The sequence below is a fragment of the Lutjanus erythropterus genome, chromosome 8 (genome assembly GCF_056507025.1).
Source record: "Lutjanus erythropterus isolate fLutEry1 chromosome 8, fLutEry1.hap2, whole genome shotgun sequence".
NCBI classification, from domain to species: domain Eukaryota; kingdom Metazoa; phylum Chordata; class Actinopteri; order Lutjaniformes; family Lutjanidae; genus Lutjanus; species Lutjanus erythropterus.
In genome coordinates, this window is record NC_139324.1 from 24,534,548 (window position 1) to 24,551,716 (window position 17,169).

The following is a 17,169-nucleotide window of genomic DNA, read 5'->3' on the forward strand; positions in this document are numbered from 1 at the left end:
CTCACAGACCTGGGGGCCTCATTACAGAAACCTCCTAAGTCTGAAATCCTATTTTATCTGACATTTTGGTATGTCAGATAAAATAGCATGTATCATTGCATTTAGGAAAAAAAGACATCTTGTCTTATCTTAGTCCTAACTGGAAAATGTCCTAAGGTGACTGCAAATATTGGTGGCACCACTGTTGTTGGGGTCTGTATGACAACGACAAGAAAAATCAGGAACAACACGTACACTGCTTTGCCAAAGACAGTTGTGATTGGTTTAGACAAAAGCAAATAAGTCAGAGTGCTTTTCCCCTATAGCAGGATGATCGTGTGTGGAGCCACGGGCGCGTTTCATCTGAAAAAGATGTGCTCGTTTTGCTACAGCTTCCAGATTGAACGACATGTTTCCACAAAATGGGGTGAGATGGGCTTCCACGTATGTTTCCTGTCATTTGGTGGGCGTGTCAGAGGAATTACCCATTCATCAGTGATGTATATATAAACACAGCTGTATTAAACAAGCCTTGCAGTGCTGTGCGCTTCAGTAGACAACAGGGTGTTTATGCATAAACATTTAAATAAAGATTTTGTTATGCTTTGTTGGGGCTGAATGCATCAGACCTTTCTCGTGCACCAAGCGCCATGTTAACAGGTATGGCTATGTGAGACTACTCCTCCACCAAACTGATCGATGCCTCCGACTCACTGCCTGTCTTTTCTTGTCTATTACAGCAAGCTAACCAGTGGTGAGGGAAGTGAAACAGCAGTTTTCAAGTCAGTCTCTTTCTACTTTCTTAACAGCGGTACAGACATGACAGGACCACTGTCAATTATAGAATCAAGTCTGCACAATCTAGTTAGGATAAGATGCTGAGATAGGAAAGGATGCAGCCATGAGTTTCAGAATTGCTTCTGTAATAGGAGGATAGGATTTTTAAATCTTTAAAATGTAAAGCTACTATGAGGAACTTTCATATTTTGTTAATTTGTAGGCCTCAGTGTGCAAAAGTTGTGGTGTTTCCAGACAGTCAGACATTAAGAATAACTATACAGAAATAGTCAATCTTCTTGCAGATGGTCTTGTCAACTTATGTAGGTCATATGAGGCATCAGTAATAAACTGAGCCTGTTTAAGGACCAGTTAAAAACCTGTTGTGGTCGCTTTAAGTTAAGATTGGACGGTAAAGAGGCCCTTGTATAGTACCTTCCTGTCATCCATCAGTGAAATGATGCTGCGGTGACATAAAGCACAGTTTCTCTGAGGGTCTCTGCTGATGCAGCCTCTGATGCTATTAAAAGCAGGGGAACACATGTCGAACAAGGCAGCGCTGCATATATGCAGGACTTCAATAAATATTGTACCACTGCATCAAAGCTCATGTCGCAATGTTAATTTTTAAACGCGAGGAGGAGTTCTGACAGCGGAAGGCCACATCTCCTCTCATCCACACACATCTGGAGCGTCCACTGTTGCCTTGGCAACACGCTAGGCAGGAGGCCCCATCTAGCAGCGGTAATCAATCACCCCTGCTGAGAGCAAATTTGTGTGGTACATATGAATGTGTGCGTGCATGAGGGCGAGAGTCGGGATGGGGGGGTGGTACAGCGAGAGGGCGCAAAGAGCAAACAAAGCAAAGGTTTCTCATCACGCCCAGCACCCGCATGGTTAAATGAATCTGCCTATAAGTTGAATAAAAGCTGTTAACCCCCTGAGTGCTGATCTCTGAGCGCGCGGCAGTGTTATCTGGGCCAAGATGATCCCTCTGAGAAGTCACTCATCCACGAGACGAGCATGAAGAGGCATAGTGAACCAGGCCATGTGGAAAATCGCAGCCACGGGGTAAGAAAAACTATCAGTTACAAACCGACCCATAAATATGAATAAAGCATGCGAGCATAACAACGTGCGCTGGAGACGTGCGGCTGCTTGCTTACTCTGGTCCGTCCAAAAAAAATTCAGGAGTCCTCTGAGAGAGACTCTTTGAAGGGAAAGGGATCCTCCAGTGAGGCGTAGTTGCACCGCCGCAGACCGTTCTGGCTGGCTGCACCAGGAAGAGATTCACAAGGGCAGAAAGTGACACTAATGTAAAACAAACACTCATTAATGTGTTTGTTTAGTGGAGGAAGGCTGTTGCACTGCGGGAGCTACTGTAATTACATACATTATGACCAGCCTCAGCGGTACAGGCACATGTAAAGCTATGGACTTTTTTTTTTTCAGTAAATGATAAATGATGATAAAATGTTTACTAGTGATAAATATGCTCATCATTTTCTTGATTAATCTATTAGTTGCTTGGTCAGAAAATGTGAAGCCAAGACCAAGATGATGTCCTCAAATGTCTTCTTTGGTCCACAATATTCAGTTTACTGTCACAGAGGATTAAAGAAACCAGAAAATATTCACATTTGAAAAGCTGAAATCAGAAAACTTTGCCTTTTTTCCTGAATAAATGACTCAAACTGATGAAATGATTATCAAAATTGTTGTGATTAATTTAATTGTTGACAGCTAATCATAAAACAAATAGTCTAGTGGATGGAGGCTGTTTCAAAGTAGGCCCGCAACTAATGATTATTTTCATTGTTGATTAATCTGTTGATTACTTTCTCAATCAACTGATTACTTTTTTGGTCTATAAAATGTCAGAAAATGGTGAAAAATGTTAATTAGATACATCGTCTTTTGTCCACAACTCAAAGATATTCAGCTGACTGACATAAAAGGTAAATAAACAAGAAAAAGAACATTTGAGAAATCAGAATATTTGCCTTTTTTTCCTTAAAAATGACTCAAACCAGTTGACTGGTTTTCAAAATAATTGTCAATTAATTCCATAGTTGACAACAAATTGATTAATCCTTACATTCTATTCCAAAGAGAATATTAACAGATTGCACTATTGCAACGAATATGTGTGAGTCTCCATCGGGAGAACTGTAACATCTGATAGGTCAGGATCTTTGCAGCACTTTGCCCTGCTGATCAAACTAATCAATTATTAATAATAAAACTGAGAATGTGTAGTTTAATGTGTCTGGCTTCAAAGACTTTGGGCTCCAATCCGGGCAAAGGAAAGAGAGGTGTGTGGAATTTGAAATTCCATTAAAGTGCCCGATGCAATGTTGGCGCCCTGACCAGTACGGATCAGCCTCACAGCTCATCTAAAGCACACGCCTGAGGTCTGGTTGCCATGGTATCTGTGCCCTCGCTCACACCCATTAGTCCTCGTGCCTTCCTTCCTTCATGTGTGCCCTGCCCTGGTGGCATTACGCCATAATCTGCCAGATGCAGCAGCTGGCAGTCTGCTGTGTGAGTTCATTTCCTTTATCGTTTGTTTCACAATTTCAAAGCACTCTGCGAACCACAAAACCCTGACAGATATTACTTTGGGGCCACAACTAATGAATATTTTTCTTTTTGATGACTCTGCTGATTATTTTCTTGATTAACTGGTCAATAATTTGGTCTATACAGCGTCAGCTACAGTGAGACAGTTTTCCAGAGCACAAGGTGACATCTTTCATATTTATCATACAGGGCTAGACAATTAATCAAAATATTATAAAATATAAACGATAAATGTGTGACAAAACAGCATTATAGTGAAGTATTGTGGTGCTGCAGAGATGCCCTGGCCTACAAATCTTGTTTTCCAGATGTAAGAAAACATGTGTGTTTGGTACAGACCCCAACAAATGTCACATCATCCTCATTTTTTTCAGTGAAAATTTAAGTTATGATGCAAAAATGGTCATTACCACTAATCATGAATCATATTGCAACCACAACATCTGTCAAAATAACCGCAATATGATTTTTTTTTCATTATTATGCAGCTCTACTCTCATATAAGACTAAGAAAACCAGCAAATAGTCACACTTAGCTTGGAGCCACCAAATCTTTGGCATTTTACTGAGAAAACATTACTCTAAACATCGAACTGATTGTTGCTTTTATATTTCAGAATTACTGACTTATCATTTTCATTTTAGTATAATAAAACACATTCTTAGCACATAAGCACATACACACGCGAGCATGAGTAACACGGTCCAGTAAGCTGGGTAAGACCTCTGGAACAAATCAAATCTGGGGTGAAACAGTGTGTGTGCTGCTGTTATTTATAGTGATACCAATCTCTGATCCCTCCATGGACGACAGATAACCCAGAGGAACAGCTGCTGATTAACATATTATAACATCCCTGTTGACTGAATAAAATCACACAAATGGAGCCAAAGAGGCACAGATATGGAACTTCCACTCTTATTTCACGGACTTCATCACTAGGATAATAGGAATGGGAATCAGCAGAGGCCCCGAGATACAATACTATCAAGATAATTAAGTCAAAAGATGATATTATTGCAATTTTAAACATTTTGTGATAACGGAAATTGGGATATATTATTTATTTTATTGTCATTTATTACTTTGTTCAACTAAAAATTATATCCTCAAAGGAAAATTTTGTCAGCATCAGTTTAATGCGATCAGTCTGTTCATCTCACTTCAGAAACGGGACTGTCAAGCAGACAGACTCTGAACTGTGACCTCTGTTGACCTCACAAAAAAAAAGCTTCAACCCAAACCATCTAATGTTTCAAAACAGCAACTTATTTTATTATTCTAGTGTCAAAAAGTTTCATTCACATTTGTAACAAACTTATAGTTTGTAATAATTTATAGTGGTGTCATGAGATTCAACATCCAATTTTAAGGTCACGATTCGATTTGATTAAAACAGTATTTACAGCACTGATGACTCGACCATATCCAGTCTTGATTTGCACAGATCGTTGGTTTAATGCTCTGACAACTGCCATTTACAGTTTCAGATTGTTCTGTAAGAAGATGAATTGATAAACGCTGAGCTAGATGCTAGATAACCTAAGACTGGAGCAAGGGTTGTCAAAAGTATTGATACTATGATGCTTTCAATACCATGTTTAAAATGATATCATATCCGTTAATTATTCAGGACTTCAGTTTAGTCATTATTGTCCTGCCTTCAATTTGGTAACCTCGGCTATTAATGCTGCTAGTCAGTGATCGAGGTGGGAGGCGGGACTACACACACACACGCACACACACACACACACACGCACACACACACACGTGCATGCAGTTGTTGCTCTCAGCCACATCCATGAGAGTGTTTAACCACAGCAGTTCTTTTTTCCAGTCTTAAGTATTCAGCTAGATAAATGATGCTTGGATTATAACTACATGAGTTGTGTGAGAGTTTTTAAATAGATGTTTTTTTTCTATTTTAAAGCTACCACAAGGAACTATTATATTTTGTTGATTTTTGAGGCCCCTGTGGACAAAAATGGCAGTTTCTACTGTGATAACCTCAAAATCTAATGTCAAACTTCTTTTCAGCTGGCTAACATACAACTCACTGACTCTGTCTGGGAAAATGTAAACAGGCTCTTTTCATTTGACAGTCTGTCCCAGTGGCATCCATTAAGAATAACTACATGAAAATATCCAGTCTTCTCACAGATCATCTCATTAACTAATGTAGGTCAAATAGAGACATCAGTAATACACTGAGACTGTTTCATAGGCAGTTAAAAACTCCTTGCAGTAGCTTTAAAAATGGGAGCACTATCACTGTACCTGGTTCCTTTAAAATAATGAAATAAATTAAATTCATGTGGCATGATGTGGCCAAAATCTTCTGTCATGGTATATGTAATTTTATATCATGGTAACGGTATATGTTACAATACAGTAATTGTCTGTAAATTCAATTAAGAAAATTATAAATAACCATACTGTAGTCCATCACATTTCATTATTTTCAACAAGAACAACTACCCTTATATGAGAGAACACTTGACAAGACTCAGAACAGTAAAACTAACATTCTTTCAAAATGAAAGCTATAAATTTCCAAATGACAACGCCCTGATCAGTCTTCACGATCTGCAGCCAGAAAGCATTGACCCTTATCTCCTGATCACATATTTTTACTGAATATCTGCTGATAATGATTGATGGCCGATCAATCTGTGCTGCAGGTTGTTACTTAAAAAATATTTCTAAAAATTACCCTTTTTTTATGAGCTTAAGACTTTTGTTTCCTCTCTGTCCTGATATTGAGAATCATTTTTAAATTATTTTAATTTTAGTATTGTGTTGAAGTCTAAAATTCTGGTATTGTGACAACTTTCGCTGTGGCACATTTGAATTTTGGCACAAAGATATTTGTTAGATATATGCAGAGAGCAAACCTGTGACCTTTGAGTGACTGGATAGAGTCAGCCATTCCCACCCTGCTGTCTTTTTTTCAGACACACACACACACACACACACACACACACACACACACACACACACACCTTGCAGTAAAAGGAGAAAGTTAAGACCTGACACAGTTCTCTGGAATGCAAACTTTAGCCCCCTCTGATCCTCTCATGTGGAACTAAATAAAAGTACAGTAGAGGGAGAGGGAGCCAGATACCTCAGCACATTCCTGCTTTAAGAGCACTGCTTTTATGTCCGTAAATACAACTACTGTACACTACTACTACTCTACAATGCAGCGTGCACTACAGCAGGCTATCCAGGCTCTGCAGGATCCTCCTAATGCACCTCGGTAGCCTAAAGGTAGCTCCACTTCTCATTACACATGTGACACACTGCTCTGCCGGCCAGAAAACAGGGTTTAAAAAGAGAACAATGACAAAAGCATTGCCAACACTGCTCTTCTTTTGATCATTCATGGCAGGAATGGCTTCCAGGGGATGACTCACATGTATATCTCTCTCTTTAGTGTCCTTAAACCTCTCTGCACAGCACCTATCAGCACTGCTCAATTATAAATGAGCGCTGCACAGTTTCACTGCAGCATCATGACTCTGAGATACTGAGGAGGAAAAAGTGCCAGAGGAGGCTCGTCATTGTAACACCTCATCCAGCTGTGCATCTCCAGGCAGCTGCTGCTGCTGCTGCTGATGCTAATGATGATGATGATGATGGTGGCGACAGCTACACACCATCATCACCCTGCAGCCGCGGTTTGATCTGAATCGCCCTTTTTTTTTTTTTTTTGTATAGGCTCCAGGGTCTGAGGGAGGCAGGCATGATGTGATGTTACCTCTCTGTTACACAGCTGCAGTTTCGGTTACAATAGATCTCGTTTCAGTCACATCCTGATCACCATAAACCACAGGAGGAGCTTCCATCACCTCAAATAACGCATGCATTATTTTGATGTACACGTAAGAGGCGCAGGAGCAGCGGCTAAATAAAGACTACAAGGTTATACCCCATTTAAATACAGAATAGGAGGACCAAAAGCTGCCTGATGAGAAGGAAACCATTTTTTCTACGACGGCAGCATTGAACTTCATCAGTCATTCCTCAGAGGGGTTGTGGCTCAGGTTTGCAACCCGGTGTAATGAACGCAGCATTATCAGTATATTATCAGTTCATTTACCTACCTTCCTGTCTCAGATGCGTGTTATTTATTCCTCAGTATGTCGATGAATGTGTCGCCGCTGCCGCCGCCGCTGCTGCCGCTGCTGAGGCGCGTCTGTGCTGAACTGACAGGGCAGCTCCCTCATACGAGCCTGGCCATTGTGGTTACTAGCAGCACCACGGAGGGAGGCAGCATGGAGGTACAATTCACTTCCAAGTGCACTGACATGAGTATTTTCAGCTGGAGCCCACAAGAGGTCGTCCTCTGAGCAGGAAGTTGGTAGGCTCTGTTTCAGAAATGTGTTTTGCTTATTGTTGCTTCTCTTCCTGCAGAATGATGCTTGCGCAAAATTTGACACTAGAAAGTTTTTACATTCATCTGCGTAAAGGGAAAGTTCCTGTGCTCACCTTGAATTTGAGTTTGAGTTGGATGGTTTTGTGACATATTACCTATAATCCATAATCTACAAAAGTTGGGACGTGGGTAAAGTACAAATCAAATCAAATCACTGCAAATCATATTTAACTTGTATTCAACTGTCAAGCTTGAAGTCTGCAACACATTTGGGACAGGGGCAAAGACAACTGTGTGGAACTTTGGAACATGTTAACCAATAACAGGTGACAGTGTCATGATTGGGTAGCAATAATGATAATAATAACAACAATAATAATAACAACAACAACAACAATAATAATAATAATTATTATAATAATAATAATAATAATAATAATAATAATAAGGTTTTTATATAGCACCTTTCATACATGAAATACAGCCCAAAGTGCTTCACAAAGAGGAGAAAAGAAAGATAAAAATAATAAAATGCATAAGGTCAAATCGGTAACCGAGGCACATACAAAGTTGTTATAGTGATCAAATGCAAGATACACGATATTAAAAATATTAAAGTAAGGGGGATGCTGCCATCCAGGGCATCGTTCACAAATAAGGATGGGTTGAGGTTCAAAACTTTATGAAAAATTGTGTGGGCAAATAATCCAACAGTTTAAGAACAACATTTCTCAACACAAAACTGCAATGAATTTAGGGATTTCACCATTTTCAATCAAGTTTAACGCTGCATTTACAAAGTAAGTTAAGATTTTACTCCGCCAAGAGAAAAACATATTTCAATAACAGCCAAAAATGCCACCAACTTCTCTGGGCCCAAGCTCATCTGAGATGACCTAACAGGAAGTGAAAAAGTGTTCTGTGGTCTGACGGGTCCACATTTCAGAGGTTCATGGACATCGTGAGTGAAGTGGAGGAAGATCATCCAGATTGTTACCAGCGCTAACTTCAAAAAGCAGCATCTGTGATGGAATTGGGGTGTGTTAGTGCCCATGGCAACATGGGTAACTTGCACATCTGTGAAAGCACCGTTGATGCTGAAAGGTATATAAAGGCGTTGGAGCAACATGTGTTGCCATGATGATGACATGTTTTTCAGAGATGTCCCTGTTTATTTCAGCAAGATAGTGCCAAGACACATTCTGCGTGTGTCATAACAGTGTGGCTTCACAGGAAAAGAGTTTGGGTACTGAACTGGCCTTGCTGCAGTCCAGACCTGTCACCTATTAAAAATATGTGGCGTATCGTCAACAGAGACCCTGGACTGCTGAGTGCCTGAAGTTGTATATCAAGCAAGAACGGGAAAGAGTTTCACTTTCTGAAGTTCAATTAGTTTCCTCAGTTCCCAAACGCCTGCTGAGTGTTGTTCAAAGAAAAGACAATGTCACACAGTGGAAAACATGACCATGTCCCTAATGTGTTTGCATTTGTAAGTACAAATGAATTAACTGAACTTTAAACAAAACAAAACAAACAAAATACAGCAGACAAATGATTATACAAAGCAGAATATCCCATATAATTATAGCATAATGTAATACATGTGTCAGAGTGGATCTTTGGAGGGACAGTTTGCCCCTGAATCGATATGTCAGTACATATTGAGTTGAGTTTTGGAGATATCTCATTACTTCAATTGAACAGTTTAAATTTCCACTTTTAAGCCCACATGAACAAAAAGAAAATTTGAACATCTACTATTTCATGACAACATGGCTTTTTATTGTGAACAGTCCAGGCTGCACCTGTGTCATAATCACGCTGTTTAATCAGCAAAATCTTGGCAAAGGAGAAGTTCTCTTTAACACAGATTTTGGCACATTTGTGAACAATATTTGACAGAAATAAACCTTTTGTGTTCACAGAATAAGTCACAGATGTTTTTTTTTACTTCAACTCAGGAAAAATGGGAGCAAAAACTAGTGTTTTGTTGATGTCTTTGTTGTGTATATTTCTGCAAAGGCCTCTTTACACAACAGGCAAAATGTCCAAGATTCCCTCTAAAATATGTATTCACAGAAGCCATGGGTATAAAAAAAACGAGAGTATGAACCTTTTACAGTTAAATTTTCCTCAGTGAAACTCCATCAGAGGGCAGTGTTGCTCCTTCAAAATTCTGTCTGATGGGTCTTATCTAAACACAAGAATAAGATGTATGATATTTAAAGAGGGAATAATGTCTGGAATTAACATCAAACCACTGATCCAAACCTGTTCATACATGAAAGTGAATTAAAGAGAAAGTAGTATTTTATAAAAAGTATTTCCAGACACTGTTGTGTTCGACAGAGCTGTGTACAGACTTACATAGCCTACAGTTCTCACCTAGTTTTAGTATTTGACCCACATCGGCTAAAACTATCCAGAATATTAATAACCATCTCTATGTCTTTCCCTGCCCCATTTATCTTAAAATCTGATGTTAGGCTTGGCCTGTCCTACGTCTCCCCAACATACCTATTGTATCCAGTGTGTAGATGGAGTGTGCAGTGTGTGTAATGTGCAGCGTGTAGACAAAGGGCTGTCACTCTTGCTGCTGGAGTGGACATGAACAATACCTCGAGCCCCTTGGGCCACATTACGCCACAGAGACGCGCATAAAGGGACGAGAGAAGCAGCGTCTGACTAATGGAGAGAGAAATCAAAGCGGGAGTTCATCTCCACTCCCTGATCTCATACCAAAATATAAAAGCATCATGTCAAAACACTAAGGAAAACCTGCTCAATTATTTATTTTTGTCATAATAAATTATGTATATTCCCATGTGACTAAACAAGAGGACGTAATATGTGCTGCTTTACAGATGCTACTGTTGTAAACGAACCTTTAACAGCATCAGAAAATATGAAGGCAGGTTCCATTTTGAAATGGGATGGTGGGAATGTTTTGTTTGGATATTTCAGGCTAAAGTTAACAAAATGATTTATCCAAATAATTTTGACATTACTGCTAAAACACAACTTTTAAAACAAATTGGAGCAGTTAGTCAAGATAATCCACAGACCTTGTTGTTTCAATAGGAAGTATTTTCTGTCTACCAAACAAATCACCATCTCTACGGCAGATATCTCCAAAACTTGCCAACAGACACCGAAACAATCTAGTTGGATAAATATCGCTACAGGAAAAATGTGTATTTTTGATTTGGGGGTAAACTGTCCCTTTATTATATAGCCTGCGCAGTGTTGGAAAATAATCTAAAATGTGTATTTGTCCCAATAAACCTACACTTTAAGTTCATCACTGCTGCATAGAATTTGAGTTTATAGTTGTAGTCTTGTATACTTTCTGTTGATGCCTCATTTGTATGTATGTGCATTTGTGCATGTTCGTCTCCAGAGAGGAAGCAGATGGATAATCATAACATAGTTGTTTTAGTTCATATGGAAAAGCACCTGCCTCATCCAAAGGGAGAGAAACCTCAGCAAACACCAAGACCTCACCAGTGTGGTAACAAAACAGCTTGTGTGACAATTTAAAGGGATAGTTCAGCCAGTATGAGGTACTGTATGAGTATGAGTCTGTGTATTACCTACAGTAGATGGTGGTTAGCACGCTCACCAGTTTGGAAAAACAGAGAAGGGTAAGTAATGTACTGTTGAGGACAGGGTCAGCAGCAAAATGTATTTTAGCCACCTTAAAAAAAAATCAATATTAGTTTAAGTGTATGCTATATTTAGAATATTTTCACAGTTTTTTCAGTGGGAAACTGCCGTTATTCAACACAAATATGGTTCTCTCTGGCTCAGCCGGTTCTCTTTGGTGAAATCAGTAATTTTACCTTGCAAAACACAGGAGTTGCTGGTCTACCACTGCCTTGTCTGTTAGTTAGTTTGTTTTATTTTGTGACTTTGGTGTTTTAAAATGTCACGTTGGTTGCACTGCAGTCACACAATAACACAACCAAACTAACCAATCGAGGCATCAGTAGATGAACAACTGCTCGTTCTGCAAAGTAAAATTAGTATTTTTATTAAACGGTTTGTCTGATGGCAAGGTAAAACAGTGAAAATATTCTAAATATAGCATACAGTCAAAGTGATAAAAACTTTTTTAGGTGGGTCTTTTTAGGTCATTGCTGTGCAGGATCTGTGCTCCTGCTGCTTCTACAAACTGGGGATGTGCTGTCCAGCATCTACTGTAGGCAGTACACTGACTATGAATTAGTGCCTCATACAATCCCACTTCAAAAGAATCTAAACAATCCCTTTAAGTGACCACTTCAAAAAGAAATAAATACCTGCATTCAGAAGATACATTTAAGACCTACTTTAAGGCCTACCTGTACCTGTACCTTTGCCAAAACCTTTCAGGTCCAGAGATCATGTAAAATAATTGGGGTCAGAACTGCATCAAACAGGCTTTTTAAAAACATTTTAACTGTCACAGTTTATTTACAACATATTTAAATTTCTGCAACTGATTCCCACATAGTAAAAGCACACTAAAGTTTAGTATAATTTAGTTTATTAGGATCCCCATTAGCTGCAGCAAATGCTGCTGCTATTCTTACTGGGGTCCGAGTCCAGTAGAGTATTTTTTGTTTGACTGAACTAAATGTATTTACAAATTGGTGCAAATAGGAAACACAATCACAACAGTTATGTAGCAAATATAAGGTCAAGCCATATAGTGTATTAGCAGTTTGACGACACAAGTATAAGTTACAGCAGCTTTCAAAATATTGTCATCCTTGTGATAACCTTGCAAGTGTTTCCCATGATGAAAATCAGCGTGATGTTCCCATAATAATCTGAAGATACACAGTACTCTACAGTGTGTCTGTGGAAAGCACCGTCCCTCATTTAAAGGAATAGTTTGGATGTTTTGAATTGGGGTCATATATCCACGGTCAGAGTACTAACTGTAGCTGGAGGTTGAAATGCCTCCATTTTGCAGAAGCAGCAGGAGTACCAGTGTAGGAAACTCAGCAATGAACTGCTGTGGATGGGGTTGGCAATAAAAGGTATTTTAGTTACCTAAAAACAGGATCTGTTTAAGTGTGTGTGTGTGTGCTATATTTAGAATATTTTTACCATTTTACTGCTCTGTCAGACGGCCATTTTCTTATGGGAAACTGCTGTCATATCCAAAGCCACCAGACTCTATAGGCAAAAACAATAACTTTACCATGGAGAGTACAGGAGCTGCTGGTCTATCACTAACTTAATCAGTCAGTTTGTAATTTTGTCAGCTGAGTGAATCTGAACAAACCCTTTACAACACCAAAGTCACACAATACATTATTGATTTCACCAATGGAGTCTGATTGGTTTGAAGAGATTTATATTTGCCTTATGTAGTTGCAGTCTCCTGTCAGAAAAGACTGTCTGGCAGCAAGATAAAGTGGTGAAAATATTTAAAATATAGTGTACAGTTAAACTGATATGAGCTGACCATGTCCACAGCAGTGCATTTATGTTACTACACCGGTGCTTCAGCTGCTTCTGACCAGCATCTACTGTAGGTAATACAATGACTAAAAGCACCTCATACGATCTCTCTCCAAATAATCCAACCTATTCCTTTAATATAACCTTCCTCCAAACTTGTGGTATCGGCATCATCCAGGAATCATTCGGCTGTGTGGTGGCTGGTTATAAGCAGTCCTCCTGCCTCACTCCTTCCTCCTTCTGCTCCTCACACATCCAGTACATGGTTGAGATAGGAGATGTAACAAATCGCGAGTCTCAGGATCTCAATCTTGGACAGCTTCTTGTCTGGTGGGAGTGTTGGGAGCAGTTTTCTCAGCTCTGCAAAGGCCACGTTGAAGGCCACCACGCGAACCCTCTCCCTGGTGGCATGCGCGGACCGATATTTGGCTGTTGCACGCCTCCTCCGCCTCTTCTCCTCCCTGCTGAGAGCGCAGCGTGCCCTGCCCTCTCCACCCACATGCTCTGCTGCCACGGAGCCACACTGCACAGTCAAGGTGTCCAGAAAAGTCTCAGTGTCTGTTTGTCCCCAAGGCAGGTCAGACTCTGGCTGCTCGGGGCTGAGCATCATACTTCTGAACTCAGACTGGAAAGATCCTGAAGAAAAAATATAGAAATAGATTCAGAAATATTTGAAAGTTATTCTGTTTTAACTTTATGATGACGGGACAGTTCAGTCCAAAATAAAAAAATACATATTTTTCCTTCTACCTGTAGTGCTATTTCTCCATCTAGATTGTTTTGGTGTGAGTTGCTGAGCTATAGCCATAGAAATGTCCTTCTCTCCAACATAATGGGACCAGCTGACACTCAGCTGATGGTGTTCTAGGTGCCGAAAAAATAAATTTGAAAAATTCAACACATGTATTTCTGTCCAGAAGTTATGACCTGGTTAAATAAAGATAATCCATAGACCTTGTTGTGAGCAGTTTCATGTAGGAACTATTTTCTTTCTATGGTAGAATCTACCAGAACTACTGTATTTCTGCTAAACTGAAAGTTGTTCATACATGAAACTGCTCACAACAAGGTCTGTGGATTACTTTGAGTAACTGGGTCAGGTTTTCTGAAAAGAGATACTTGTGTTTTGAAATGTTCTCTATACATGATGAAGGCATCCTAAGTAGATTCGGAATCTCAAACTTCAACCAGCCAGGAAAAAAGTGACAATATATTTAAAGAATAGTGGTAGAATAGTAATAGTAGTATACTTATACTTTTGTTCAATAATTTTTAAGTATTTCTAAAGTGTACTTTTAAAAAGCATACTTCAAATTAAATGTCATTAAGGTCATCTTATTTGTACAAAAAAAATATATAGATTCTGCTATACTTTAAGTGGCAGTCTACTTCAGCATATTTACAAGATTGTACTTAGTCGTCACTAGTTGTACTTAGTGTATTGTGAATTGTACATTAGTGCACCTTTAAAAACTGTACTACATTGCAAATTAGAGCTGCAACAATTGGTTGATCAGGTGATTGGTGTTTAACTTCTAAATTAATCACCAACTTTTTTGATAATCCATTAACTGATTTGAGTCATGTTTGTAAGAAAAACATGTTCAAATTCTGTGATTTCAGCTTCTGTGAATGTTTTCTGGTTTCATTACTCTGTTACAGTAAACTGAATATATTTGGGTTGTGGACAGAACAAGATATTGAGGATGTCACCTTGTGCTTTGGGAAACAGTGATCAACATTTTTCACAATTTTCTGACATGTTATGGACTGAACAACTAATCAATTAATCTAGAAAATGACAGATAGATTAATTGATAATGAAAATAACTGTTAGTTGCTGCCTTAGTGCAAATACGTGTACTTATACTGTATACACTGTATATACTGTATACTTCTTATGAATTGGAATAATCAAAAAGTATAACAGAATACTATGCCTCTTGTACATTAGTAAGACAATACATTTTGAATGTACTTATAACACAAACAAGGTAAACTTTAATTTCAGTAATCATGCATGTTTATTAGTACATACACAGTGTACTAATTATACTTAAAATTGTTCCACTTTAACACATAAAAGTAGGTTACACTACATACATTAAATTCAGCTTTTTATTAAAAACAAAATATACTTAGTACAAAATCTGTTTTTTTTTTTTTAAATTACGTACTTAAATCTAACTTATTATTGACACACTTGAATATACTGAGTAAATGAGTAAAAAAGTCTAAAAATTTAATATATTTGGCAAATATTTTTCACCAAGGCAGCCTTTAAACTCCAGAATTTTATTATAATAATACAAACAAACAAACAAAAAAGTTCCTTTTAGTTATTGTTTGTTATTAGTGTATGATAACTTTCGGTTTGTGCTCATTGCATCCCTACTTGCCGGTCTTTAAGGTTCTTTGTCGTCAAATTGTAAAACTTAAAAGGGACAAAGGACTCTAAATACGAGAGACTCGTGCTGCCCCCTAGTGGCGGATCTACACACGTGCTGCCTGAGAGACGCTCGGCGCTGTCCGAGGTGCTGAAACAGCCTCAAGTCCGCAAAAACAAAGTCATTTTTATTTTTATAAATATAAAAAAAATATATATATTTTTTAAATCAAAAGAATCGTATTAAAAAGCATCGTATTCTACTTTGTGAAATGACTTCATCTACACTGGTACTGTGGCACTTTTTGACATCTTCCTTACGAGGAAAATTTATTTTTCATAGCACATTTTCGACTCGGAATATCTGTCTTTTCTACGCTGAAGTGCTTGATGAGCTGCCCGTTTCAAACCAGCACGAGTTTCTTTTCTATTTCTTTTGTATTTAATGCATTTCAAATTATAACAATGTTTTTTTAAAGCTACAAACATTTTAAAACTGCCGAGTCTATATAAAGAACAAATTGACTGAGCTGAGGTGCAGATGAGTAAACATAAATGATGACTTACCTTGCACATTCAAAGAAACCAGAGCAAACTGATTCAATAATCTCACATATTAAAGCTGCTGCAGGTACAGGCACGTTAACTTATCTCCTTGTCAGCCTCCATGCTGTCCTGCTTTTTATTTAGTTAAAAACAGGACGTGGGGGTTGGGATGGACTTTGGATGAAAAAGCTGTGCAGTCCCGCTCGTCCTCCTCCCTGTCCGTCATGGTGTCAGGTCCGCATCACATCCTTCAGCAACAGACAGTCTGGCTTGTTGCTCTTGTCTGTTTCTTTCATCCAGCCTCCTCCAGACACCCCTGTCTCTCCATAAAGCCAAGTGACGACCAGACTTGGGGAGTAACAAATTACGTGCAGCATCACATGATTAGGTAATTAGGATACCAATAAAAAGTAACTGTAACCCCCTCACACTTACAAAAATCATATCTGGATTATAAGTTTAAAATACCTTTTAAATAGTGAAGAATATACAGTGGGGGCATTTTACAACACTTAACAAGTCTCACAACACCACCTGGTCTCAATGAAACCAGTTTATCTTCAAGTTGCCAGTTCCTCACCTTGTTCTAGGTGGAAATTTCACCATTGTCTTGTCTTAAATCAGAAAGGAACAACATCACAGTACAATGACAGTTCACTTCAGCTGTGAAAATACTGGCATCATTGAAGAAATCAGCTTCTAATTAAAGAAACATTTATAGGTAAGACCAACCACTAATGTTAGCTACACACACCAACTGTTAACATTAGCTACACAGAACAACTGCTAACTTTAGCTACACAGAAAAAAAAATGTTAACATTAACTACTGTCAGGGACCAAGCAGTGAGGCAAAGAGGAGAACATGACTTTGTTGAAAAAAGAGGGTTTTTATTTACCCCAAAAAATGCCAAACAATATAAACCAAGAACTTAATAACTAGCCCTATAAAAGAGGTCAACAGAATATAAATATACTTGAAAAATGACAGCAACAAAACAGGGTGTTAACTGAACAAACCGACCTAACAAAATGAAACATGAGTGAACATATATACTGGCTTGGT

General features: G+C 38.6%; 2 protein-coding genes across 2 annotated transcripts in view; both read right to left on the reverse strand.

Moving 5' to 3' along the window:
• Positions 1-7,600, reverse strand: part of LOC146322879 (vang-like protein 1) — a 32,832-nt gene extending 25,232 nt beyond the window's left edge. The window contains exon 1 of the mRNA XM_084724996.1: positions 7,447-7,600. The gene's annotated coding sequence lies outside the window, so the exon portion shown is untranslated. The remainder of the gene's footprint in view (positions 1-7,446) is intronic.
• A 5,199-nt stretch (positions 7,601-12,799) lies between these two features.
• Positions 12,800-16,191, reverse strand: LOC146322880 (helix-loop-helix protein 2-like). The gene is made up of 2 exons (XM_084724072.1): positions 16,126-16,191; positions 12,800-13,808 (listed from the first exon to the last, which is right to left on the reverse strand). The coding sequence occupies exon 2, from the start codon at positions 13,780-13,782 to the stop codon at positions 13,420-13,422; it is 363 nt and encodes a 120-aa protein (XP_084580198.1). The 5' UTR covers positions 13,783-13,808; positions 16,126-16,191; the 3' UTR covers positions 12,800-13,419.
• Between the last annotated feature and the right edge of the window lie 978 nt (positions 16,192-17,169).

What these genes read in the sequence shown, in the direction of transcription:
- LOC146322880 (XM_084724072.1), bottom strand. Translation starts at nt 13,782, where the DNA reads ATGATGCTCAGCCCCGAGCAGCCAGAGTCTGACCTGCCTTGGGGACAA.